The sequence below is a fragment of the Callospermophilus lateralis genome, chromosome 11 (genome assembly GCF_048772815.1).
Source record: "Callospermophilus lateralis isolate mCalLat2 chromosome 11, mCalLat2.hap1, whole genome shotgun sequence".
In the NCBI taxonomy this organism is placed as follows: domain Eukaryota; kingdom Metazoa; phylum Chordata; class Mammalia; order Rodentia; family Sciuridae; genus Callospermophilus; species Callospermophilus lateralis.
In genome coordinates this window covers 70,448,381-70,474,693 of record NC_135315.1, presented here as the reverse complement: position 1 = coordinate 70,474,693, position 26,313 = coordinate 70,448,381, and the positions used below count along the sequence as shown (strand labels likewise).

The 26,313-nt window shown below is 39.7% G+C and overlaps 1 protein-coding gene across 1 annotated transcript in view; it reads right to left on the bottom strand.

The window, feature by feature from the left end:
• LOC143409646 (gamma-aminobutyric acid receptor subunit alpha-5-like) overlaps positions 1 to 26,313 on the bottom strand; it is a 72,506-nt gene that overhangs the window by 34,250 nt on the left and 11,943 nt on the right. Inside the window, exons 2-4 of the mRNA XM_076870070.1 lie at positions 23,298 to 23,419; positions 20,822 to 20,889; positions 20,491 to 20,711 (exon numbers count right to left, since the gene is read on the bottom strand). Coding sequence (XP_076726185.1) covers positions 20,491 to 20,711; positions 20,822 to 20,889; positions 23,298 to 23,419 — 411 coding nt within the window. The remainder of the gene's footprint in view (positions 1 to 20,490; positions 20,712 to 20,821; positions 20,890 to 23,297; positions 23,420 to 26,313) is intronic.

Genomic DNA, 26,313 nt, shown 5'->3' with positions numbered 1-26,313 from the left:
ACTGAGATGACACAAATGTCTTCTTGGAAACGGATCTAAATTCTACAACTCACTTCAAGCTTGAGTTACAGAATTCATAAGTTGTTTTATGGCTAATTAATTTCATATGCTTGAATATAATAGGATGTATGGGACACCAACCAGCAGAATTATACTGGACTAAAAGTGAGGTCTGCACTATTTATTAGAATTTTCATTCCCCTTCAACTGTTGGAAAGATGTCACCAACTGTTATTGATGTTGGGAAATTAACATAAGTTTGATAATTTTGAAAAGCTAACATATTTCTTATCCTATAGGGACATAAGCTTTATAGATCTGTTTTGATTAATATCAGTATTTGTTTTTTCATTACTCATGTCCTGAAGAAGTCATCATAATGATGGGTGTGAGAGTGGGAATATTTTGTTTATTTTTTATGTGTATTTATATACTCATCAATAAATATGCCTTAACAGGTCAAATGTGGAAAAATAAACATAAGCCTGAACAATAAAAATTGCTGCAAAAGAGGAATATCACAAATATGCAAAGGAGTTACTTTCTCAAAATGAAATTCAAAGTTTAACTTTGAGAAATTCTTTGAGATATTTCTTTAAGCATAAAGCATAAGACAATGAATAGCATGACATAGAAGACAGCAGATGGACAAGTCTGTGGAATCAAACAGAACCAGCTTCTATGATTCAAAATTGTGAAGCAGATTCCATTATATAGGAGCTATCTTACAGTATTGTTTAAGGTATTGACATACCAATGTAAAATATGCAGCACAATGCATGACACACAGTAGATGTTTTTAAAACTCTACGGAAGAAATAAAGGAGATATCAGAAACAATATCAGAAACATTGGCAGATTGGGGGACTCCAAAAGTCTGTCCATCCAGAATGACCTGGCAAAATTATAAACATCAACCTTTGTTTGAATTCTGGAACCAACAACAACAAAAAAATCTTACAACAACTAGAGGGATACTCAGTGAAGACAAAAGCACCTGGGCTTCAGTAAGCAAGTTCTGAGGCATTTTAACTTACCAGGTACCATCCCTTGCTCTCCAAGTCTACCATAATCCTTGGCAATGGCAGCCCCATTCCTAGTGCAGGTGGCTGGTGACAGGAGTAATTCGAACCTTATTATTAAATGATATCTGTTACTTGTTTTGATCTATCTGAGGTTCTCTGCTTTTGATTTGCCTGTATCAGAGATTTCCCAGACTGATGTCCTTTCCCAGACAGCATTTGTCTAAAATCTATCCACAGACTCGGGGAGGTTTTTTGATACTTTTCCCCCAAGGGGGAGGAGATGGTTTTCATTTTGGTTCAAGGCATTTAAAAATCTGTAGGATAACTATGTAACCACTAACCTACAGAAACAATGGCCCCACATGACAAACAATTTAGAATTTACAAAATTAATGGAAAAAAAACCTCAGCAAGCATTCAATACCTATAACAAGCACAAACAACAAATACTATGAAGGTGATGAGGATAGAATTTTCAGAGTTACCACATTATAATTTTTTTTAAATGCCTGTTTTTAATTAAAAAACAAAGCCCATGAAGAAACAAAGATAGTCTATTTAAAGTGAAAATAAAAATTAACAGAAACTCCCTGAGAATACAAAGACATTAAACTTCTAGGAAACAAATTAAACCAATTGTCTTAAATACCAAAGAACTAAAGAACACCATGCACAAAGTAATAATAAAGGAAGCACAGCACACAATATCTCAACATACAGAGTACAAGTAAAGAGAGAGAAGTTAGGAAAGCACCAAACAGAATATCTGGAGGATAAAGACAAGCAAACAAAATAAAAACACAACTGAAGCAAACAATGTGTGGAGAGTTTCAACAGCAGAATGAAAAATTTTAATCAAACTTGGAGGCAAAGTAAAATGAAATTATCCAGTCTGAGGAGGAGGAGAAACAGAAAAGAATGAATAAAAATGAACAGAGTCTCAGAGAGGTCTAAGACACCACCAACATTACCAAATCAAGGACACGAGAAGTCCCAGAACAAAAGAAAGGGAGAAAAGAGAAGGAATAATTGAAGAAATAATGGCTCAAAAAGTTCTAAATTTTATGAAGAATATAAATTTAGCATCTAAGAATCCCAGTGAGCTCCTAGTAGGATAAAGTCAAAATAGATATAGATTAAAATACCTTATACTAAAATTGTCAGAAGCCAATGATGAAGAAAGAATCATGAAAGAAGCAAAGAAGAAGCAATACATAATGCACAAAGGTTCCTAAATAAGGTTAAACTGATGATTTCCACCAGAAACAATGAAGAGCCAGTGCGATGGATTACTGAATGTGTTTAAAGAGAAAAAGCTATCAACCAAGAATTCTATTTCCAGCCAAACTATGCTTCAACATTAAGGAGAATTTAATATATTCTAGATTAAAAGTCACTGAAGAAACATCAAAAAATCAATTAAAGTAATCCATCAGATCAACAAGCTAAAGAAAAGTTGTACAATCTTACATTAGATGCAGAAAAGGCATTTGACAAAATCCAACAACCATTAGTGACAAAAACTTACAGTAAACTAAAACTATTGGAGAACTTCCTTCACATGATAAAAATTATCTCCAAAACCCTACAGCTAGCATAATTAATGAAGAGAAATTCAAAGTTTGCTTCTCAGTTCAGAACTGAGCAAAGATATCTCCTCTCAACACCTTTTCAACATCATTCTAGAAACCCTAGCTAATAAAATAGGATAAGAAATGCAATTTAAAGATATCTACAGATTGAAAAGAAAATTATAAAATTGTTCATAAGCACAGATGATATGACTTTCTATGTAGAAAATATAAAAGAATCAACAACAATAATAATAAATTCCTGGAACTAATATACAAATTAAGTGAGGTTAGTGGATCCAAGATTAATATGCAAAATTCAATAATTTTCTCACATATCAGCAATGAGCAAATAAAATTTAAATGAAAGACATATTGCCATCCAAAATTGAAATATTTATGTAAAAATCTAACAAAGATGTACATGATATATGTGAGAAAAACAAAAAGACTGATGAAAGAAATCAAAGAACTAAATAAATGGAGGGAATTTCCATCATCATTTATAGGAAAATTCAATATCACTAAGATGTCAACTCTTTATAACTTGATCTGCACACTCAATGCAATTTCAACTAAAACCCCATAAAGTTATTTTGTGGATTTTAACAAATTGATTCTAAAATTTATCTAGATGGACAAAATGCTGTGAATAGTCAACACAAGATTAAAGAACAAAGTAGGAACAGTGACAGTACCAAACTTCAAGGTTTATTACAAAGCAACAGTGAGTAGAGGATGGGGCTCAGTAGTAGAGCACTTGTCTGGCATGCAAGAGGTCTTGGGTTTGATCCTGAGCCTAGAGAGACAGACAGATAAAGTGACAGTAAGCAAGTCAGTGCAGAATTTGTGAAACAATGGACAAAGAGATTAATAGGAGAGAAAAGAGTGAAGAAATGGACCCACAAAATATTGTCAACTAATATTTGACCAAAAAGCAAAGGCAATGCCCTGGAAAACCATAATCTTTCAATAACTGATGCTGGGACAAATGGACATTCACAAAAACCCATTCAAAATAGATCACAGGACCAAATGGGAAATGCAAAACTATAAATCTCTTATAAGAATAAATGAATAAATTTATTATCCTATGAGAATAAATGACCTTGAGTTTGCCAAGGACACCTCAAATATGATAACAAAGGCACACTCTGTGAAAGAAAGAATTGATAAGTTAAAATTCATTAAAATCAAAATTTTCTAATCAGAGAAAAAATTAAAACACAAGTCACAGATGGGGAGAAACAAAGTACAAAGATATATCTGACAAAGGACTGTTAAATGAAATATTCAAGGAATTCTTAAAACTAGACCACAAAAATGAAACAACCCAATTAAAATATAGTTTAAAAAACCAACCTTAGAACTACCTCACCAAAGAAGACATAGAGATGACAAACAAACATTGAATGCTCACATCATGTGTCATCAAGGAAATGCAAATTGGAACAATGAGATGTCACCACATATTTACTACAATGACCAACTCCAGTACACTGATGATAGCAAATGCTGGAAAGCATGTGGAGAAAGAAATTCTCAGTTTTTGCTATTGTAAATGCAAAAATCATACATTTATTACATGCTTTGTAATAAAACTTGAAGTTTGGTACTGTCACTGTTCCTACTTTGTTCTTTAATCTTGTGTTGACTATTCACAGCATTTTGTCCATCTAGATAAATTTTAGAATCAATTTGTTAAAATCCACAAAATAACGGAAGTTATTTTGGCAATTTGCTACAAAACTAAAAAAAAAAAAATCTTACCATAAGATCTAGCATTATGATCCTCAGTGCTTACTCACAAGAGTCGAAAAGCTGTGTCTACACACAATCCTTAACAAGAATGTTTTCAGTTGCATTTTTCACAATCACCAACACCAAGCAACCAAATATGTGCTTTCATAGGTGAATGGATGAAGCATACTATATCCAGACATAGCAATGGAATATTATTTGGTACTAAAAAGAAATGAGCTTTCAAGCCATGAAAAAATATGGAGGAAACCTAAGTGCACATTAGTAAATGAAAACAGCCAGATAGAAAGGTTATATATTGTCTGATTCAAACTACATAATATTCTAGGAAAAGGCAAAACTATGGAGAACATGACTGTTGGGGTTTGTGGGGAGAGAGGGATAAATAAGTGGGGCACAGAGGATTTTTAGATCAGCAAAAATATCACATGTGATACCATAATCTAGGTACATATCATTCTAATTTTGTCAAATCCATAAAAAGTATAACATGAAGAGTAGACCCTAATGTAAACTATGGACCTAGGAGAATGATGGCATGTCAATATAGGTTTGTCTATTAAAACACATGAACCACTGTAATGGGGAGAGGGAGGCAATCCTTGTGTGGAGGTATGCAGAAAAAGGGAAATCTCTGCACCTTACTTTCGATTTTTCTGTAAATCAGAAACTGGTCTGAAAAATCAATTATTTTATAGGACTTAATAAGTTGGAAGAGAGTGTATAAAGGAGGTTGGATTTGATTGGGGCATGCTCAATACACATATGAATATATTATACTAAATTCCATTATTATGCACAATGAATACATGTTAACAAAAAGGAAAATAAAATCAATTATAAAATTTTAAAATATATAAAAAATTAATTTTTTAAAAAAACTAGGAAGTTCATTACTTAGTAAACTTCCATAGAGTAGACTTGACATATAATAAATGATAAAGGCAGTCCTATATGAATAATTAAAAAATACTAGACAATAATTCAAGGTTACTGAAGAAAATAAATGACAGAAATTACATACATAAATACAAAACGTGGTACTATACTATTATATTTTTAGTTTTTAACCCCTGTTTTATCCCATGTTTTTAAAAAATTTTTTAGTTGTTGATAGACCTTTATTTTATTTTATTTATTTGTGGTGCTGAGAATTTAACCCAGTGCTTCACATGTGCCAAGTGAGTGTGCTACCGCTGAGCCCCAGTCCCAGCCCTATCCCACATTTTAAAAGACAAATGCATAAAGTGATCATTGTAAATCTGTAATAACGAACATACTTTATACAAGGATGTAATCTGTGACAACGAATAACATAACAGGAGACATGGCATAGCAGCAAAGTTTCTTATACTATATAAAATAAGTTGCTGTTAATTCAAACTAAGTCGTTATAAATTTTGATGTTAAACATAATCCCCAGACAAAACATTAAGAAAATAATTTTAAAATATACAAATAATTGAATGGGAATCAAAATTATATACTGGGAAAAAATTAACCTCAAAAGAAGGCAGTAACAGAAGAATCATAGAACAAAAAATAAATAAGACATATAGAAATAACCAGAAAAAAAATGAAGAAGTCCTTTCTTGTCAGTGATTACGTTAAATGTAAATGGATTAAACACTTCAATTGAAAGGCAAAGATTGGCAGAACTGCTGGGCACAGTGGTGCATGCCTGTAATACCAGAGGTTTGGGAGGCGAGGCAGGAGTATCATGAGTTCAATCTCAGCAAAAAGTGAAATGCTAAGCAACTCAGTGAGACCCTTTCTCTAAATAAAATACAAAATAGGGCTGGGGATGTGGCTCAATGCTCAAGTACTCCTGAATTCAATCCCCAGTACCAAAAAAAAAAAAAAATTGGTAGAATCGATAAGAAATATAAATTCATTATTTACTGCCAATAAGAGACACATTTTAGTTCCAAAATACATTAGAAAGTTGAAAGTGAAATGAAGGAAATGCATTCCATGCAAATCATAAACAAAGAGAGCTTTAGGACAAAATTTGTTAAAAGAAACAAAGAAAGATATCGTATAATTTTGATAAGAAGTTCAATTCATCTAGAATACAAGAAACTATAAACATAAATGAAGCTCACAATAGAATCCCCAAAATATCTGATGGAAAAAAAACGATAAAATTCAGAGAAAAAGGACTATCCTATAATAATAGTGAGACATCAATAACCCATCTTAAATAATGGGTAGAGCATCAAGACAGAATACTGAAAAGAAAACAGAGACTTCAGCTGCACTATAAACCACCTGGACTCACAGACACAAAGGACACTCAATCCAACAAGGGCACGATACACATTGTTCTCAAGTGTGCATGAAGCATTGCCCAGGATAGACCAGCTGGCAACCAAACAAGACTCAAATTTAAAACTTGTGGAAATAATACAAAGGATCACTTCTGACTAAAACATGGAATGAAACCAGAAATCAACATCAGAGGAAAACTGAAAAATTTATGAATATGTGGAAATTAAAGAACACACTTCTAAAGAAGAAATGGGTCAAAGAATATATAATAAGAGAAATTAGGGGAAAGAACAACTTTGAGATGATGAAAACAAAAATATGACCTATCAAAATTTATGGGATAAGGAAACAGTAGTTCTCAGTAAAATTTATACCTAGATACACTGACATTTAATAAGGAAGATCTCAATTCCATAAACCAACTTCACATACAAAGGAACTAAAACAAAAAGAATGAGCTAAATAAATAAAGCAGAGAATAGAAAGAGAAAAGCTTGCTGGGCTCACAGAAGGGTCAGAGGAGATGCTGACTGGTGATAGGGAAGCCTGAGTCCCTGGACATAGGTGCCAATCTTCTGTACTATAGATGCTGCTGCTTTCAATCTTTAAATCCCTTCTTCCAGATGTCTAAGGACCTCAGATAACACACGAGCACTTCTGAGTTGCTATTTATGCCATTTTATGTGTCCTGCTTTAGCAACCCAGAATCTTTCAAATGATGACCTCAGGTTCTTCCTTGGTAGAGCTGGTAGGAAGGGTGTGTTGATGTATGTGGGTGTGAAGATGAAACTTTACACACTAAGATTCTCAGAAGGTGGTCCAAGAGAACCTCCCCAGAGTGGCAGTGCAGCAGTGCAAGGACTGGGGGGACTTCGTCCATTGCCTTTACTCCCTGGGCAGCCAGACTTTGTTTTCTGTATTCAGAGGCTGGATGGTCTGAACTTTCTATCTGCCTCTTCAGAGACAGCAATAAAATTCATGTTATTCAGGAGCATCATTAACACATGTACACAAAGACACCTCAGAGCCTTTACAAAGAAGGAAAATACATTCCAAATTATCCTTAGGTTTCTGTGTAATATAGGGCAAAGAAGTGATCAAAAGGTATAAGGCTCCAGAGCAGTGGGAGGTTGGAAAATTACCCAAGGGACAGAATGATGTCCCAAGAACTGGGAGGTGGGGAGAAGAGCATCACCCCTTGGCATGAAAGGAAGGAAGAGGTGTAAAACTGGGCTCTCATGGAGACCCTGGACCCAGCCTGGCTCACAGGACTAAGCGGACATCTCCTCTGGGCTGAGCACTGTGAATAGGCTCTTTTCACTTATATTTACAACCCTAGGGGACAGATACTTTAACTGTCATAACATAAGGAGAAATTTATTAGTAGCAGAGCTAGGATTTCAATCCAAGCAGAATAGCTCCAAAGCCTACACCAAAGTTAAGAGTAGAATCCAAAATCTACAAGTTATTTCACAGGCTATAAATCCTGAACATTCTAGAGATTCCTGCAAGGAATTAGAAAGACTTTTACAGTTGTCTTTGCATCTCTATTTAGAGGGAATAATAAGAGAAACCAAGAGCCAGGCATCAGCTGAATGACGGTAGCAGCCCTCTGGGGAAAGGTGAAGAGTCCCAGGGGATGGAAGGGAAGCTTTGGTAGCTTTGGACTACAAAGAAAGGCCAGTGTTTTGTGGCAGAAAGAATGGAAGGGGGTCAGCAATAGACAGAACCAGCTGGTTAACAAAGAACTAAGCAAGCAGCTGCAACGTAAGAACAACTCTGGGCTGCTGCAAACCTCAGCAGAGGGCACAAGAGAGAAGCCTGCAGTCCACCAAGAAGAAAATCAGGGCTTGAGGGTACTTATTTGAAGGCATATAAGTAAACAGAAGTAAAACCCATGGAAACAACTTATTTTCCAGAAGAGCAACTCAGAGATTGGAGGACAAAGCCTTGGAGGAACCCTATGTTCTGTTCATCCAGCTGTGTCTCTAGGTCCATGCAGCTTGGCACGTCCCATGTCTCTGTTCAATCCTTTACCAAGCAGGGCAAAGCCTGTGCCCAGGCTCCTCATGGGGGAGCACAGCACCCACCTCCAGTGCCTCAAAACAGCACCCTCTCTGTAGACCGGGGAAAGCAGTGGTTCTGATGACCAGAGAGTACAGGAAAACAGGTCCACGCAACCAAGAACGGTGAAGGCAACAGATTGAGGGGAGGGAAAATGGGAGAACAGACTCTAACCAGGAGAAGATCCTGGGAAATGTGGAACTAGCTTTTCTAAGTGGGCCACAAGAGAAGAACCACAGTCTGAGAAAACTGCCTGTTGTGTCTTTTGGGGAAGCAGACAGGAGCCTCTCTGTTATGGTTTGGATGTGAGGTGGCCCCCAAAAGCTCAGGGAAGTTTAGAGTTTCAATGATTGGGTTAAGAGAGCCTTAGCCTAGTCAGAGCATTAATCCCCTGACAGGGATTAACAGGGAAGGTGTGGCAGGAGGAGGTGGATCACTGAGGGCGCACTAAGGGCGACTTTGGGGTTTATAGTTTGTCCCTCATGAGTGGGGCACTGTCTCTGCTTCCTGGTTACCCTGAGCTGAGCTGCTTTCCTCCTCTGCACCCTTCCACCATGATTTTCTGCCCCACTCTGGCCCAGAGTACTGAAGTCTGCTGTCTAAGGACTAAGACCTCTGAAATAGTGAAAGTCACAGATACTTTTCCTCCTCTAAAACTGCTCGGGCAGTATTTTAGGTCCTCGAGGCAAAACAAAATGCTGACTAAGACACCTTCACACAGGAGGGTCACAACATGGCCCTCACCTGTATCACCTCACTGATGCTTCTTCCAGTTCAAGGAGGTGCCTAACTTTCAGATGAGGGTGGGCACTCAATGATGACGTGGCGTGTGCAGTGGTAGAACCAGCCACAGACCCTCAAGGGGTCTGGAGGGATCCCTGTTCCAGACCTCTGTCTGTCAGCCTCTCTTTAAGGAGTCAAAGAAGAGAATGGGAATGTGGCTCAGCTGTGGAGCATTTGAGCTCCAGAACCAACCAACCAATCTCTCTCTCTCTCTCTCTCTCTCTCTCTCTCTCTCTCTCTCTCTCTCTCACACACACACACACACACACACACACACACACACACACTTACTCACTCACTGAGAGTGATACCATTCAGAGAGAAGTGTAATAGATGGAAACATGGAAACATGAACCCCTTCCAGGTGGGGTTTGTCCGACTTTCTTCCTCATGTGAACACTGGGGCTTGCTCACACAGAACTCCAGGTGCATGGCTTCCTCCTAGGGTGGCCTGGCTTTCCCTCCAACTTCAGGATCTCCTCACCTGCCGTGAGGAACAACTGTAGCTACTGTACCACTTCTGAGGGGTAAGGGGACATGGGTGGGAAGTGTGTGGCCTGAGAAGGTGGTCAGGAAAGCCTACCGAGGTGGTCCTGGCCTACACTTTCCCCAAGGCCAAACCAAAAGGAATCAGCCTTGCCCTGGTCCTTGTCCATAAGAAGGTCTTAACCCCTGCTGCTCCATGGCCTTCTTCCCGACAGCCTCAAGCACACATTCACATAGCTGCATACTGACTCCTGAAGCCATGTTTTTGCACACGCTGGTCTCTGTGTCCAGAAACCCTGGCAGCCCCAGCTCAGGCAGGGCCACATTACCTCCTCCACCCAGTCTCAACACCGCCCCCCCCCGTGATGTCACCCTGTGGACTCACCCTACTCCCCAGCCCCTAAGTCTGAGCAGGCGGTTCCACAGATGGTGTTGGTTCAACTTTCCACAGGGCTTTAAATGGGTGAAGGGAGGGAGCAAGTGGAGAGGAAATGATGGCTAAAGGATAGGCTGAGCCGTGTGAGAGGCAGGGCAGGACGGCAATGTAACCAGCCCAGGTCCCCATCAGGGCTTAGGAGACTCGCCAGACTGCCTTCCCCTCCTTATCCAGTAAGAGTCGGGAGATGGGAGCCCTTGTTCTCATCACACACCACACATAGCACACAAGCCCACTCACACAAGCTACACAATCACAAACACACCCCCACAATCACCTTCTTACACCATACACACATACACACAACTGTACACACCACACTCACATACACACCCACTCACACACCAACACTCATCACAACCGCACCCCACACACACCCCATATACATACTCTCTTTAACTATACACTATACCCATACACACACTATACACTCTCACACACACACACACACACACTCAGATACCACACTACACACCAACACTCACACAGCCATTCATGCTCACTCACACATCCACACTCACTCATATACCACAAAGACACACTCATACATACAACCACTCTCCCACACTCCCACAAAAACACCCTCACATTCTCCGACACCTATACATACTCTCTCACACACATGTACCCATACTCCCTCAAACACGACACACCCCCAAACCACAAATCTCTCTCTCACACACACACATACCCATGCACACTCAAAAAACGTATGCACACACTCATATACCACAATCATACACAACACTCACACACCTACATACCGATACATATGCATGCTCACACACACCACTCCAACTCTAGCACTACTATCCTCAGTGATCATTCCTCCCTGCAGAGGGCAGGGAGGGGGGTGTCCCCCAGCATTGCTGGAAATCCTGGGTCACCCAGGCAGGAAAGAACAAGACCCAGTGCCTTAGGGGCTGATGGAGCACACTGCATGCAGGCTCAGGTCTGCAGCTGGGCACCCGGGGAAAAGCCGAGCAGCACACCCTCCAGCTAACAGTCACACAAAACGTCTCTTTGGATTGTTTCTATCTGTGCCGGATATCTTCATTTAGCCACATCAGAGACTGCACAAGTGTAACATATTGAAAATAGAATTCAACGTTTCTCTGACACTTTCAGGAAAGCCCTGGTGCCTTTCAAATGTTCCCATTCGTTCACTCATTCCTTTGTGTCATTATCTTGGGGAATGGTTTCACTTTGCAAGACAGACCTGGGAATCATTTTTGACACCTCCTATTTGTCACCAGTTTTAAATCTATCAAGTCCTGCCCTTTCACCTCCAAAATGTCACAGACATGGTCCATTTCTTCCATTTCCCTGGGGTCACCTTTCATCCCTTGCATGGATATCATAATCCCCTAAATTCCTGTTCCCTCTGAGAATCCTAATGCCTCCAATCATTTCCCCCACACACAAAGTTGCCTCAGGTTTGATTCCTCAGCCTCAAGCCCAGGACACAAGGATGAACCCACTCAGTCACTGGCCTTCACCCACCTCCTTAAACATGTGCTCTGTGGACAGCCACGCACACCCCTCCTCTACCTACCCAATGCCACATCATCCTTGAAGTGACTCCCAAAGGAAAGCTTTACCTGACCTCTCCCAACCCCAAGGGCCCCTCTTATTAGTCCAGCCTATGTTCTTTTTCTTCTCTGTGTTTTAATTCTAATAGGCTAACAATTCCATGCTAACAACTAATAGTGTGTGTTCATTGACCTTATTAATATTGTGTGAAGTACTGTAGAAAAAATTACCTTCTAGGGCTAGGGGTGTAGTTCAATGGTAGAGAACTTGCCTAGTATGTATGAGGCCATGGGTTCAACCCCCAGGACTGCCAAAAGTAGAAACATAAAGATCAGCTTCAATTAGGAAAAAACAAAGTTCAATAACAAAAATTAAATTGGCAATATACTATTTTCTTGTTAGATGTCTAGGAAAATATTTATACTTCTGCTACAGCAGAAACCTGGCTTCTCTATTACTAGGTATATTTATACTTCTAGAATGCTTTAGAAAAATCAGCCTATTAAAAGCCTGTAGCTTCAAGACTTTTAAGTTTCCTTGAAATACTTCGAAACTTTGCTTAAGTACAAAGATTTCCTGAGTCTTTGTTAACTGCACATGTGACAGGGATGAGAGCAGCTGGCTACCACTGGTCTAGGTGGGTGGACACACATATGATCAGGGCTCAGAGTGGAAAAAACAGGATCCCTAAAAATGCTTCTGATTCTGAAAATGGGCTGCATTTCCAAAGAAACTCTGTGGCAACACCAAGGTCCTATACATGTGCTATCCATCGTGGAAGCCACCATTCACATCTGGCTATTGATTGAGATGTTGCTAATATGCTGAATTGTTAATTTTATGTAAGGTTCATTTTTAAATAGATTGCTCATGGCTACCATATCAGATAGCACAAATTATAAAAGGCAAAAGCAAGACTCTTGAGATTCCAACCTCCTTGGGAAACACTTTGGGCATGGAGAACTCTATTGCATCTTCTTCCACTTCACATCAGGCAAATACCTAATTATTTTCAGGGTAAATATAGAAATCCTCACTGCATTAGTTGCATTACCATGAGACCATGACTTCTTGGAATTTTCTAGTGCCCATTGTTGTTGGCTGATCTGAGGTCAACTCAGACTCGAGAACCATACGGATGACAGCGTGCATGAGATGAGACCATTGATATCTGCCAATTAAAAGGACCACACTCTTAGTTGAGATTAGGAGGGCTGGTCCTTCAATCCTTCCCCATGTGAAAAAGGATTTTTTTTTCTTCTTCTTCTTTTTTTTTTTTTTAACCAGCTTTTGACATTGACTCAGAACCCCTATTCCAGTGCCTGAGGTGCAGGTACAGGCTGGCTGCATGACAGGAAGGACTCTAGGCTAAGGACAGGCTTCCTGTGTCCTTCAGAAGAATGTGATACAGAGCCACAACACTTTTCATTTCCCTGGAAGTGCTTCAGTAGAGCCAGTGCTTCAGCAGGGCCCTCTGGAGCAGGCTGGCCTGTTTTTTCCTCCATGCAAATAGGCATGGCGTGACCTAGTGGATATTATTTTCAGTCTGTTAGCTGAACAGAGAGTGGGCAGGTTTCATAGGTATTATGTTACAATAGGGACAGGCAAGCAGGTTTGGGCATTTGGGCTTTATTGATGGATGGATTCCTGGGTATTCACTTTCACCTGCTTCATGGGATGTATTTATTAATTCGGATAATGATGGCTCCAAATTCTTATGGTGTTGTGCACATTCGATAAATTTGTTTTTCTGAAGCACCTGGCTAATAACAAAGGACACAGACGTTTTTGCAAATTAATGAGCTCATCAAATCAAGTGATCCTTTCTATTCAAACATAACTGAATTCCTGGACTTTTGTGTGTGTGTGTGCATGGCAGAGGGGTATTCTGGATCAAGGCTCAGAGCTGAGACTCTAGTGAGCTTGGCTTTCAACCAAGAATGTTGGAACTTGTGGCCCTATGCATGTAAGAGGCTATCTCTAAGAAAGTCCTTACACAGGCAAGGGAGCCTGACATGTCAGCCGTGCAGAAGCTACAGCAGAAACCTGGCTTCTCTATTAGTACGACTGGATGTGTCCGCAGCCTTTGAGATACTGTAAAATACTTTGAAAGACAGCCAATATGTGTTGGAGATGGTCCATTTGCAAAGTATGGGGAGGTCCTTTGTGAGATGTGTGCTCAACAGTCCAAAACTATGGACTAACTGTAACAACTGTGAAATAAGACCCTCTACAATAGATCAAGAATAATTCTAGTAATGACTTTGAACCAAATATGCAAGAAATATGTGTTTAAAATGACTTCATTTATATGCTGCAAGTACAATGTTTTAGCCAAATATAAGCTTGAATCTTTATGAAACTGGCACAAACCAAAGCACTGAGCTTGTTTGCAAAAGAGGAATTTCTCTGGGTCTCCCTTCTAAATCCCTCAAACTGAGGTTGAGCAGAGAGACAACCTCACTTAAGAAAAAGTGGTCTCATTCAGTTCATTACTGTTCATTCCTTCACAAACATGCATTTAGTTCCTCTTTATTGCCAGGTGCTGAGATTATATGGAGTACAGCTGTCTGTCAGTAGCTGCAGGGAACTGGTTGCAGGACACTTAATTTTCACATTCAAAGTATCAGAAAGGAAGTAAGAGAGACAATCTCTACTCCCACTGTTGGTGAAAGTCAAATTCGTACAAATTTTACAGAGAACAATTTGAAAATATATATATAAAAGATTTATCTTTTGTCCAATTCCTGGAATTGACCCAAAGCATATATCTGTGTGCTGAAATCACAATATTATTTATCAAGTAAAAAAAGGAAATAGGATGAATTTTTGTTATAGATACAGATACAGAATTTTGTTACAGAATATCCACCTGATGAAATGTGATGTATCATGTTTCAGAACAAACTCTAAGACACAGAAAAAGTCTTCAATACATTTTAAATAAATATCTACCTAAAGAAGTTTTCAGACATTGATACCACTTAAAAACCATAGGAGACGCTGTAGGTGTTCACACAGAAATGCACATATGTATGTATGTGTGTCTATACACAGAGACACAAGCACATGACCCACCCACAAATATTAACATTGATTCTTGTTGGCTTTGATATCATACTTCTTGAATTTTTTAATCATATTATTGTTTCTGTCATTATAAAATAAGTGTTACCTTGAAATTTCAAGATGAGTTGGTTCACAAAAGCAGATTTTAACTGGATATTGGTGTGTGTATGTATATATGCTTGTTCATACACACACATATCAGTGTCTAGTTAAAAAAATTCTAGCTGTATGTATTCAGTTCCTTCAAATACATTATCCGTAAACCAAACACGTGTAACACAATTTCTTCCAAGTTAGTTTCTTGGGTTACTTTGGGTGTTGTGAATCACCAAACATAAATGTGACTATGCTGCCCTCCAGTGGCCATTCGAAGAATATGCTTATTTGGTAGCTGTTCTCAAAAGAGTCTTAGACCCTATAGCTCTTCCGCATTGTCAGAAAAATAATTAATAATAAGGCAACACAAAGGGGAAAAAAGTGATTCTAAGAGATTAATATGAAATGATCAAGGATTCCTGGCCACTAAATGCAAGTGAAGTTTAGTCAGCATAACCCCAAGGTACATGATCTTCTGGATGCCTCCTATTTCTTCAATGTGTGGCAAATATTTGCCCATTTAATGATGAAAGTCTAAACAGAATATAAACAGATATAAGAACTTGTCTTCCTCAAAATAAAAACATCACAGAAGAAAACACTGTGCACAGAAGATGACACAGAGTGGCATTCGATACCTGACTCTGGTATTAGGCTACTCAGTGCTGTATGCTTTGTTATGATGCGGAAATGGTCAACATTCTAGAACATTTACCTAGGTCTTTCCCTCAGTTGGGCAGAGTGAGGGTGGGCAGAACAGCTCTTCTGAGACAGACATAATCATGTGATTCTAGTGAAGCCCGCCTCCTAAGTAAGTTCTTGCTCTTCTGACACTGAAGACTTAAGAGAGGCCCCTCATGGTGCATCCCCACAAGAGTTTGCACTTCTGGAGAGTGCAAAAGAAATGGAGATGAAAGACAGCCAGGTCTACCAGCCATGTCTCCCTGAGGTAATTACCCTGCTATAAAGGGCTTGTCTAGCTGGGAATCAGAACCCATCTACTAATGACCAAAAGTTCTATCCGGAATCAAAAGCAACTATGAAAGTCGGCCATGGTGACAATCATCCAGCAATATCCTGGATGGACTAAAGCTAGTCTCTTACTTCTCCATCCCTGAAAAGGAGGCCAGGATGAAGTGACTGGGCCACCATGCCTAATGTTTGAAACTCAACTTTGGGGACGGCTTTGTAAAATAGATCTATTTGCTGAAAGACTCTCCAGGAGTAACTGTTCAATACAGATGACTTTACAATGGTGTGAAAGTGATACACATTTAATTGACAATATATTTAAATTTTGTATTTAGCCTTTTCCTGGGCTAGCAACATGCAGTAACACACCAAATCACAGCCTCCTGTCAGTAACAGGATCATGAGTGAAACTGACATTCCACTGTGTGCTGCGTTGCTAAGCTATGACATTTGGGGTAAGTGCATGAAATGCATTTTCAGCTTATGATATTTTCAGTTTACAACAAGTTTATGGAAATGTAGCCCTATTGTAAGTTTGGGAGCATCTGTACTGTAAAATGTCCTTTTGAACAAATTAATCCATAGTTGGGCACAGTGGCAGATGCCTATAATCCCAGTGACTTCCGAGGCTGAGGCAGAAGATCGCAAGTGCAAGATCAGCCTCAGTGACTTAGTGAGGCCCTGAGCAACTTAGTGAGATCCTATCTCAAAATAAAAAATAAAAAGGGATAGGGGTGTGACTCAGTGGTTAAGCGCCCCTGAGTTCAATCCCCAGTATTCAAAGAAAGAAATAAAGACATTAGTTCATATTAATTATACAGAATAGTGGGTTTCATTGTGGCATATTCATATGTGCAGGGGGGGAGCATGAGAAGAGTAGACAAACTTTAGATAGGGCAGAGGGGACAGAGGGGACAGAGGGGAAGAGAGGGGGCTTGGAGGGAGAAAAGACGATGGAATGAGATGGACATCATTACCCTAAGTATATGTATGAAGACACGAATGGTGTGACTGTACTTTGTGTACAACCAGAGATATGAAAAATTGTGCTCTATTTGTGTAATATGAACTGCAATGCATTCTGCTGTCATATGTAACAAATAAGAATAAATAAAATAAAAAATAATTTGATCAATATGATTGAACCCAGAGCCTCAGGTATACTAAGCATTTGCTCTACAACTGAACTACACCCCCAGCACCGAATGTTCTCTTTTGGAGGATCCAGTGGGAAATGTTTGTGTCTCTCTTTGGGCTTACACTGAGTAGTTGGTGAACTGTACCTTCAAACTCTGTAAAGAATGACCCATTGGTCATAGAAAATTCTTCAGAACCAATGTTGTCAACTAACTCTAGGCAAATGCTTACAGCTGTTTGACAGGTATATAGGATCAAATGGCATCAGCAGCTGACTTTCTCTTGGCTTCTTTTAAATCCCCTATGAAAATAATTCCATCCTGCTAAATTGTGCGTATCTTTGAATACTCATTTAAACGACTTCTGGGGTGTGATGGGAATTTTACAATACAAATCTTCTCCAAATACAATTACTCTGAGGCTACTTTTTAAAAGATGGTAACTGCACTAGTTTTAAACATTTCTAGATATTTATCTTAGGCTAAAAGGGCATCACACAAATCCTAGTTTGTTTTACACTTTCATGTTTCATTAATTACAAAGTTTAAAGTCACAAGATGTAGCTTCGTGGCTAAAGCTCTTCTCTAGCATGTGTGAGATCATGGGTCCAATCCCCTGTACCAGACACACACACACACACACACACACACACACACACACACACAAACAAAAGACACAATGGTATTTGAAAAATGGTATCAGCTTTTATATTTCTTCCAATGTTTGACATCACAAGTAATTTCATAGCAGATACCTTTGTACATGAAGCTTAGATCATGTTTCTAATGATTTCCTCAAGATGGAGACTAACTGGGAATCACTGGATCAGGGTACCATTGGTTTTACAAGGTGTTTTTGTCAGCTTTCTGTTACTAGAACAAATACTTGAGATAAATAAACTTATATAGAAAAAAAAGGGGTTTTGGGCTCATAGTTACGGAGGTTTCAGTCCATGACTGATTGTCCCCTTTGCTTTGGTCCTGTAGTAAGGCAGTACATCATGTGGAAAGTGTGTGGTGGAGTCAAACCACTCACCTTATGCCAGGGAGTGAAAGAGAGAAAGGGAAGGATGTGGAGTCCCGCATTCCCATTCAGGGGCACACCCCCATTAACCAGAATACCCCCGGCTGGACTCCACCTCTTAAACTTTCCACTACTTCTCAGTAGGGTCACCCTAGGCATGCAGCTTTTATCACATGCACCTTTAGAAGACATTCAACATCCAAATTAGAGCACAGGTCCTGACAGGTGTGGCCCAGTGCTGAAGCCAGAGGCCGTGCCCGAAGTGCCCCATGGTGGGGGTGGGGCACTGGGACACCACTTCACGTGATTTCTATTTTTAACAGGTTCGTGTTGCCCACTCATCATTTTGGCTAAGTCAATAACATGCAGTATCACCCCCTAGCTCTAGCTTCACCACATTAAAATTCATAGCACCTTGAAGAGGAACTATTTCCAATTCCCAAATGTTGTATATGACTGAAAAAGAAAACTCATTATCAACTTTGCAGCTCATTAGCAGAAGTCTCTGCATAAACAACCACTCACTACTGCCGACAAGTTGCTCCCATTCTCACCTCTCACTGACTTCCTTCTAGGCATGACACTCTGAAGAGGGTACTAAGAAATCTACCCTACATCTAATAGTGCCACATCCTTCCAATTGTCAAATATGATGGCTCAAACAAGGGCACTGCTCAGACCTGAGCTCAAATTCTCATCCCTTCACTAGCTGTGTGACCCTAGGATAATTACCAAACACTTCTGAGCCTCGCTTTCTCTGAGTGTTAAAGGTCATGGTGTCATCTGGCTGGCAGGGTTCCTGCAGGTCCAGCACATGGTGCTCAATAAGAAGCCCCTCTCCCACCTCTTCCTCTTCTAATCGGTGGCCCTACCTCCCACCACCAGATTCAGGCAGTGATACACCAATGGTAGCCTCCCAGTGTCTTCCAGAAATACAATCTCTCATTCCACGCTGTTTTGTTGAGGCTTTGCACCTGACCCCCGTGAGTGGGTGACGAGAATCAAGGACAACAATCCACTGGGGACTGTTGTATCCTACGAAAAACACACAGGCACCCCCACAATGATCACAGAGTCAATCCCTCAACCCAGCACCCTGTGTAGACCCAGGAGACTCCTCTGCCACCACACTGGGCTCTGCTCACAGGCTAAGATTGCACTGACTTCTCTCCATCCCCTCTCTTTTCCACGGGAAGATGACCAAGCCCTTATTCTCAACTCTGGCAACATTTCTTAGTTTTTCAATACACTCTGCTTCTTGGAGAAGGAACTGTCCAAGGGCAATGATGCCCACAACCCACACATCCATCAATGGGAAGAACATGCACAAGATCATTGTAAGGAAAAGCAAGGTACAAGAAAAAAGAATGAAATGCACTGGTTGTGTCTCAAGACTGCTCATCGGAGCTCCTTATGGGGTGATGACGAGAAGGAGAAAGTTCTGTTGTCAATCAGGTTTGCATGTCAAAGTGTTACTCAGAAGATACATGAGAAAATACAGCCTCCAAAGATAACAAGAGCAATATTAGTTTCCACTATAATTACTTATTTTACATATGAAGTTTAAGAGACTGTAGCAAGAGACAGGGAATTCCATAAACCTACATCTATCTGTGTGCTTTATTTATTTATTTGTTTTTCATTTGGCTTTGGTGACTTTTTTTACATTTAAAAAAAAAAATTTCTGAAGCTGACTTAAGCCCACCATGGAAGCTTTGAGAAACTATAAAGGAGCCTCTCTTGATGGTCAATTTATTGATTTACTGAAGGATAATGAATAATGCAGGGGAAAAGATGACTAATGAACATTTGAAACCAGAAATACTGAAATTTAACCTCAGCCGTGCAATGTTATCAAAGTTTATGAGAAATGGACTTTTAAAACTTGAAGAGGTTGCATGACTACAACATAAAAAAGGATTCTTTTAAAGGTTTCAATGAAATTTTTATAAAATAAATTTTCCCTATCTTACATTATTATCTGGGTCACTAATTCCAAAGATGCTCTTGAACAAGAATAATTAAAAAAAAAAGTACAAATAACTAATGGCTCTGAACCCATAGGCTCTAAAGCAAAGAACTGTCATGAGCTGTGGCATGGGAAGGGCAGAGTATGAAACACTGAAATGCACTGCGCAGGCTGCAGTCCTGAAACCCATCCTCAGATGGATTGGACCCCAGGACCTTGGGACTGGTCGGGTGACCACGTCCCTGCACTGAACCCTTGATCGCCCAGCTTCCCCCAGCCCATCCCCTCGCTCACCGCATGGTGTAGAGCAGAGTGCCATCGTCCTCCAGCTGCAGCAGCTTGTTGGGCGTGGTCATGTTGTGCGCGATGGACTTCTTCCCATTGTGGAAGAAGGTGTCTGGGGTCCAGATTTTGCTGGCAAGGAGGTTGTTGAGAGGGAGGCGCTGCATGGGCCCCTTGAACTGAAGCCTTTCGTCTTTCCAGCTTTGCCGAAAAAACACATCTATAGTGTATTCCTAAGGCAAAGGAAGGCAACGAGGGGACATCTGAGTAGAAGAAGCCAGCGGCAGAGTTCTTGAGGGGACTATTTAGAATGATCTATGTGGGGCCAAGCCCCGTGACCTACCATTTCCATGTCAGACACAGGACCGAAGCTGGTCACGTAGATGTCAGTCCGCACTTGAGTGATTCGCTCTGAAACAGACACACAGGTTGCTCCGTGCAGGGACTCACCCTGCACCTCGGTCACACTGTATTTGGGCATTTGTGATGTGTTTGGTAAATCCAGAGGACTGGTCAGAATACCCAGTGGAACTAAGCTGCTCCAAAATCTAACACAAATAAAATACCCATCACATAAAGAAAGCAGCTTGGTTGTCATTGTACTTCTGCCCCCTGGACTGTCTTTCTGCATAAGGGACCTGCTGAGTCCCCGAGTGGGAGTTGGTTAGTAGCATAAACATTCAGGGGTAGCTCCAGTTAAAAAAAAAAAATGGAGCCACCATGTAGTCTCCAGGAAAAGGAGGAATGAGAAAATGCTCTGGGTGTGCTCTCAGACAAGGACAGCTCTCAGAGGGGAAGACGCACTGCTCCATGGATGGCATTTCAATGGTTAGAAATTTCCATCATGGAAGACTACTGTATCAGCTAAAATTATTGGAAAATACATAAAGTGATACAAGTGGTTAATAATATTGGGGAAATTTTTGTGTGTTCTCTGGGCACCACTGAGGCCAAATAACCCCTGTGAGTACAGACCACATTCAGAATGTGCTACATCCAGTGTTAAAGGACCCCAGACTTCCTGATGATATCCCCATGGGCTCAGATCTTTTCTCTCCCAGCATCTCCTTGCAGTGGACATCTACTTTTATACACAGGTGTTTGGTGCTTTGTGGTTCTGGTGCCTGTCTCCCCACTGAAACATAAGCCCCACTGCACCCTGAGATTTAGGGTAGCCCATTAAGCCCTCCTGTATATCCTCAGGGCCCCCAACCTGCAGAGTTGTAAGGCAGGCTGCAAGAACAGAGGACAACTCAGCAGGTCTCTCTATGCCTTGACCTCACTGAATATGTCCAAAAGGGGCAGGAGTGCTGAACACTGAGGCCTGGGAATGCCATTCAGAGGGCAGACCAGACATTGTCAAGGAGTCTTTGCCTTCCTGAAAAGGCTGAGAATGGCAATTCATGCTTTAAGTGAATCTCCCTTTAAAAATGCAAATATCAGAGAACTAAACCTTTTCCTCTAGAATGTGTTTGCCAGAGGGTGTCAACTTCACCTAATGAAGCAAGTTCAAATGCACTACATCTAAATTGGTTACAGCCAAATGCATTAAACGTGCCTGGAAACTGCACACAATCTTCACCATAAAATTAAGCTGTGCCAGTTGTGCTCTGGAAGAACAATCCATTATCAAGTTTTGTTTTGTTTTTTATCAGTTTCTCTCAAAGCACAGTCGTCCTTCCCTTATCTGTGCTTTAACTTTCTGAAGTTTCAGCTACCCAGTGTGAGCTGAGATTCAAAGATAAATTTGAATCTCAGCTGGGGTTGTGGCTCAGTGGTAGAGCACTTGCCTAGCACATGTGAGGCACTGGGTTCCATTCTCAGCACCACATATAAATAAATGAATACAATAAAGGTCTATCAACAAATAAAAAAATATTAAATGGGAAATTCTAGAAATAAGTAATTTGCTCTAAAATAACTTTTACTACAGTATATTCTTATAAATTGTTATAATAGTCTTGTTATAATACATTATTGCTGTTAATCTCTTACAATGCTTAACTTATAAATTAAACTTTATAATAGGTATGTATATACAGAAAAAAATCATAGTATATATGGGGTTTTGTAGAACCTACAATTGCAGGCGACTACTGGGAGTCTTGGAACATACTCCCATGGATAAGGGGAGACTATTATAAATATTATAATTATGGCCAAAGTCAAAAATTAAATTTACACCCCGTAAAGATGCAAAGAACAATACTGGATAGAACTGCTTCTCGAGATAAGCCAATCCCAAAATGTTTTCTCCAATATGCGGATGCTAATTCCCAATAAGGTGGAGGCACTAAAGAAGAATAGCATTACCTTAGATTAGGTAGAGGGAAGTGATGAGAGGGGAGAAAAGGGGATGTGAGGATAGGAAAGATAGTAGAATGAAACAGACATTATTACTTTATGTATATATGTGACTACGTGACCAATGTGATTCTGCAACATGTACACTGAGAAAAATGAGAAATTATATCCCATCTATTTATATCAAAGTGCATAAATGCATTCTACTGTCTTGTACAAAAATTAAAACAAATTAAAAATTAAAAAAAAATAACTGCTTCCTCACTAAGTGAATAGGACTTCTGGGAAGAAGAGTTTGCAGGGACATTTTAGGGAGACCACTTCCCCAGCACTTTGCATCTGGGAAACAATAATAAAGGGTACAGGGTCCTTGGCAAGGAGGGAGCAACCATCTCAGGACATCCAGATGTGATGGTTCTTTCAGGGGTTGTTTGACTCACAGTAACCCAAGCTGTAGACTGTGGTTAGGTTTTTCCTGGGGCCTGGCCGGCCTCCTCCAAGAACAGCACACTTACCTCCGAGCCCAGGCCATAGTCTGTTGTCATAGCCATCCAAGAGCCCATCCAGGATCCTTGTAAATATTGTGATGTTGTCATTGGTCTCATCTTTTCCAGAACTGGTTGGCATTTGTGAAAAGCTTTATGAAAGAAAAACAAAAGAAAAGGTTAAAACTTAAGTATTGTTTCTTACAAATTCTTCACAAGATAGAGAAATGCAGGTATCCTATGGCAACTTTTCTTAAAGGGGGACATTGGGGAAAGGGAGCTTCCATACCACCTAGTTACTATTTTGCTGTCATAAGCCTTAGTTCCTGAGTATCCTAAGTTCTGTTCTGGACTAAATGTGCATCACCTAGCATGACAATCAAAATCTACCATTCTTGATTCTGAAGAGCTGTTTATTACCAATGTTTTAGCTATTTAAAAAACAAGTTAGGCACTGCACATGGACTAGCAGAATTTACTCCACTGATAAGGGATTTCATAAATTTGATTTAAACACAGAAAATCAGGGTTCAATATCACTAGTAAGCCTTCTTCAATGAGCACTGGGGTGAGGAGGGGGATGGTGAAAAACTTTTACCCAGGTTGAAAGATAAGGCTGGTCTTACTGAGTCTTTAGTTGAATTGGGAGTATTTTGTGCTGTGAATAATACACCAGAATTCAAGTATTTAGTGACACAAGTGATTGAGTTTGTGATATATCTTTGGGCTTCTGCAGCTTTCAGTGCTGCCAGCTCATGGCACATTCTGTGTGTGCCCACACATCAAGAGCCAAAAAAAAAAAAAAGAAAAAAAAAACCTAGAAGAGCAGACTGAACCTTCAGGGATGATACAAGAGGATCATTCTGAGTTTGTTCAATGAAGTGAAGTTATCCAGGCTCAAAAAGCTTATGTAGATGGAACAGATGGAAACCAGAATGATCTGCTTAGATGCAATCCATGGAAATGAGCAATTTTTAAGAACTGGATGGGACAGACACATATAGATTCTGACCTCAGTGTCTGCCCTTGAGCAGATCTGGACAAGCTAAGGAGGTTATTTTGGGGAAAAGAAGGTCTACCATCCCAAAAGACAGTAACATGACTAAAGAGCATGGTTTCCACCTCTGGTTCCTGTAGATGCTTTGAGATGTGCCAACAGCACTTGAATTACACATTGGGCTTGGCTGCAGAGCTCAGAGGACTCACTGAGCTGAAAGCCAGATGTGACTCCCAGAAGCAAGCCCTCTTGGCAACTGGGAAAATAATGCTCTATTCCTGATGCTTCCCTTAAATACTCAGCTGTGGGGTCTCAGCTGTACTTCATAATCATTGAAATTAGAGCCAAGAGCCACCATCCCTCTGTGGAGGGACACTGAAGTCAAAATCAATGTTTGCCTGCCCCACCCTGTTCATGAAAATTGGTCATTTTCATTGATTGCATTTATACAGATCAATTCTTTACTGACCCTAAAGCTTTTCCTTTTTGAATGACACAGTAGAAAGATCCCTTGATTTAATTTTTACATTGCCATTAAAACACATATAGAAGTTCTAGCAAGCTAAAATTTAATCCTGTTAGTAAAGAGCCCACAGATATTTTGTTCAGTGATTCAGTATTTAAAAATATTAAATTTCCCTTTTTTCTAGCATCCATGGTAATTTCACACTTTAGAAAGACAAAAAACTAAGCCACACAAAGCTAATGTCAGAATTAAAAGTCTTGACATCATCTTGGGTAGTGTATGAATGAATGTTATATTTGGTACTGGCTCAGTTAGTTGTGTAATGATTGGTCAAACAGATCTGGCCTCAGGGTCCACTTCTCATGGTGTTCAAATTCTAAACAGTCCAATTATTCAATTTTAGGCTATGGCCAAGTGCCTAGTATTTAGAAGGTACTTGCTGCCTCTTTAACATACAAATATACACCAGTAAAAAGAAAAGCAAATTCTTTCTGTATTCATGGATTCATTTTCTGCTGTTTAAGTTATCTGAGGTCAACCGCTGGCAAAAATAGTAAATGGAAAATTCCAGAAGTAGACAAATCATAAGTTTTCAATTATGTGCTATTCTGAGTAGCATGATGCAATGTCATGTCAACCCACCCAGTATCTGAACCATCACTTTGTCCAATGTATCCTGCTGTATATAATATCTGCCCAGTAATCTTAATAATGGCCCCAAAGTCCTAGAGAAGAGATGTTGGCAATTTAATTGCTGTATAGTATTATAATTGTCCTATTTTATTATTAGTTATTATTTTTTATCTCATATTGTGCCTAATTCATAAATTAAACTTTTAAGTATGTAGATATAGGGAAAAAACATCATACATATAGGATTTGATACTATCCTAAGTTTCAGGCATCAGCTGGAGTTTTGGCATGTATTTCCTGCATTTAGGGGAGAAGTACTACATCTTAATGTTTCAAAGAAATTTTTCTAAGCTATTCCATTATCCATTGTGAAATGTTCTTAAATTACATTAGATCTGAATAGCCCTGGCTGTTAAGAGACAAAGACTTGCCTACATTATTGACCATTCTGAGGCTAGATCTGTAGAGATGTCTTTTGAGTGCCACTCTCCTTGGCTTTGTCCAAGAGGAAAGACAAATGTTTACTGGTTCACTAGTTTCAGGGAATCACCATTCCACCCTGAATTTCACTTCACAAATACCTAAATCATGTCTGATAGCAACAGGATAGGATTAAGAATTCCAAAGCTCAGCTTTCACTCACTGGCCAAAACAAGAACAATACAAAAAACAGAGTTTAAATATGCACATAATTATACTTTTTCTTGGAGAAAGAGCTATAGTTAACCCTGTCTTGCCATAATCACTCTTTGTATTTATCTGTGGGCCTGCATAGTTAGAAGCATGGCTGAGGACCTGCAGGGTTTTTCCTTCACTGTATTAACTAAAGATAGGTGCTAAAGTAAGGAACAGAGTATTCCAAAATTCCCTGAAAATGCCTCCTAGGAGAGGAGCAATATCATTTTATTGTTTGTTTGCTTTTTGTTTTTTCCATGAACAATTGGGAAGCT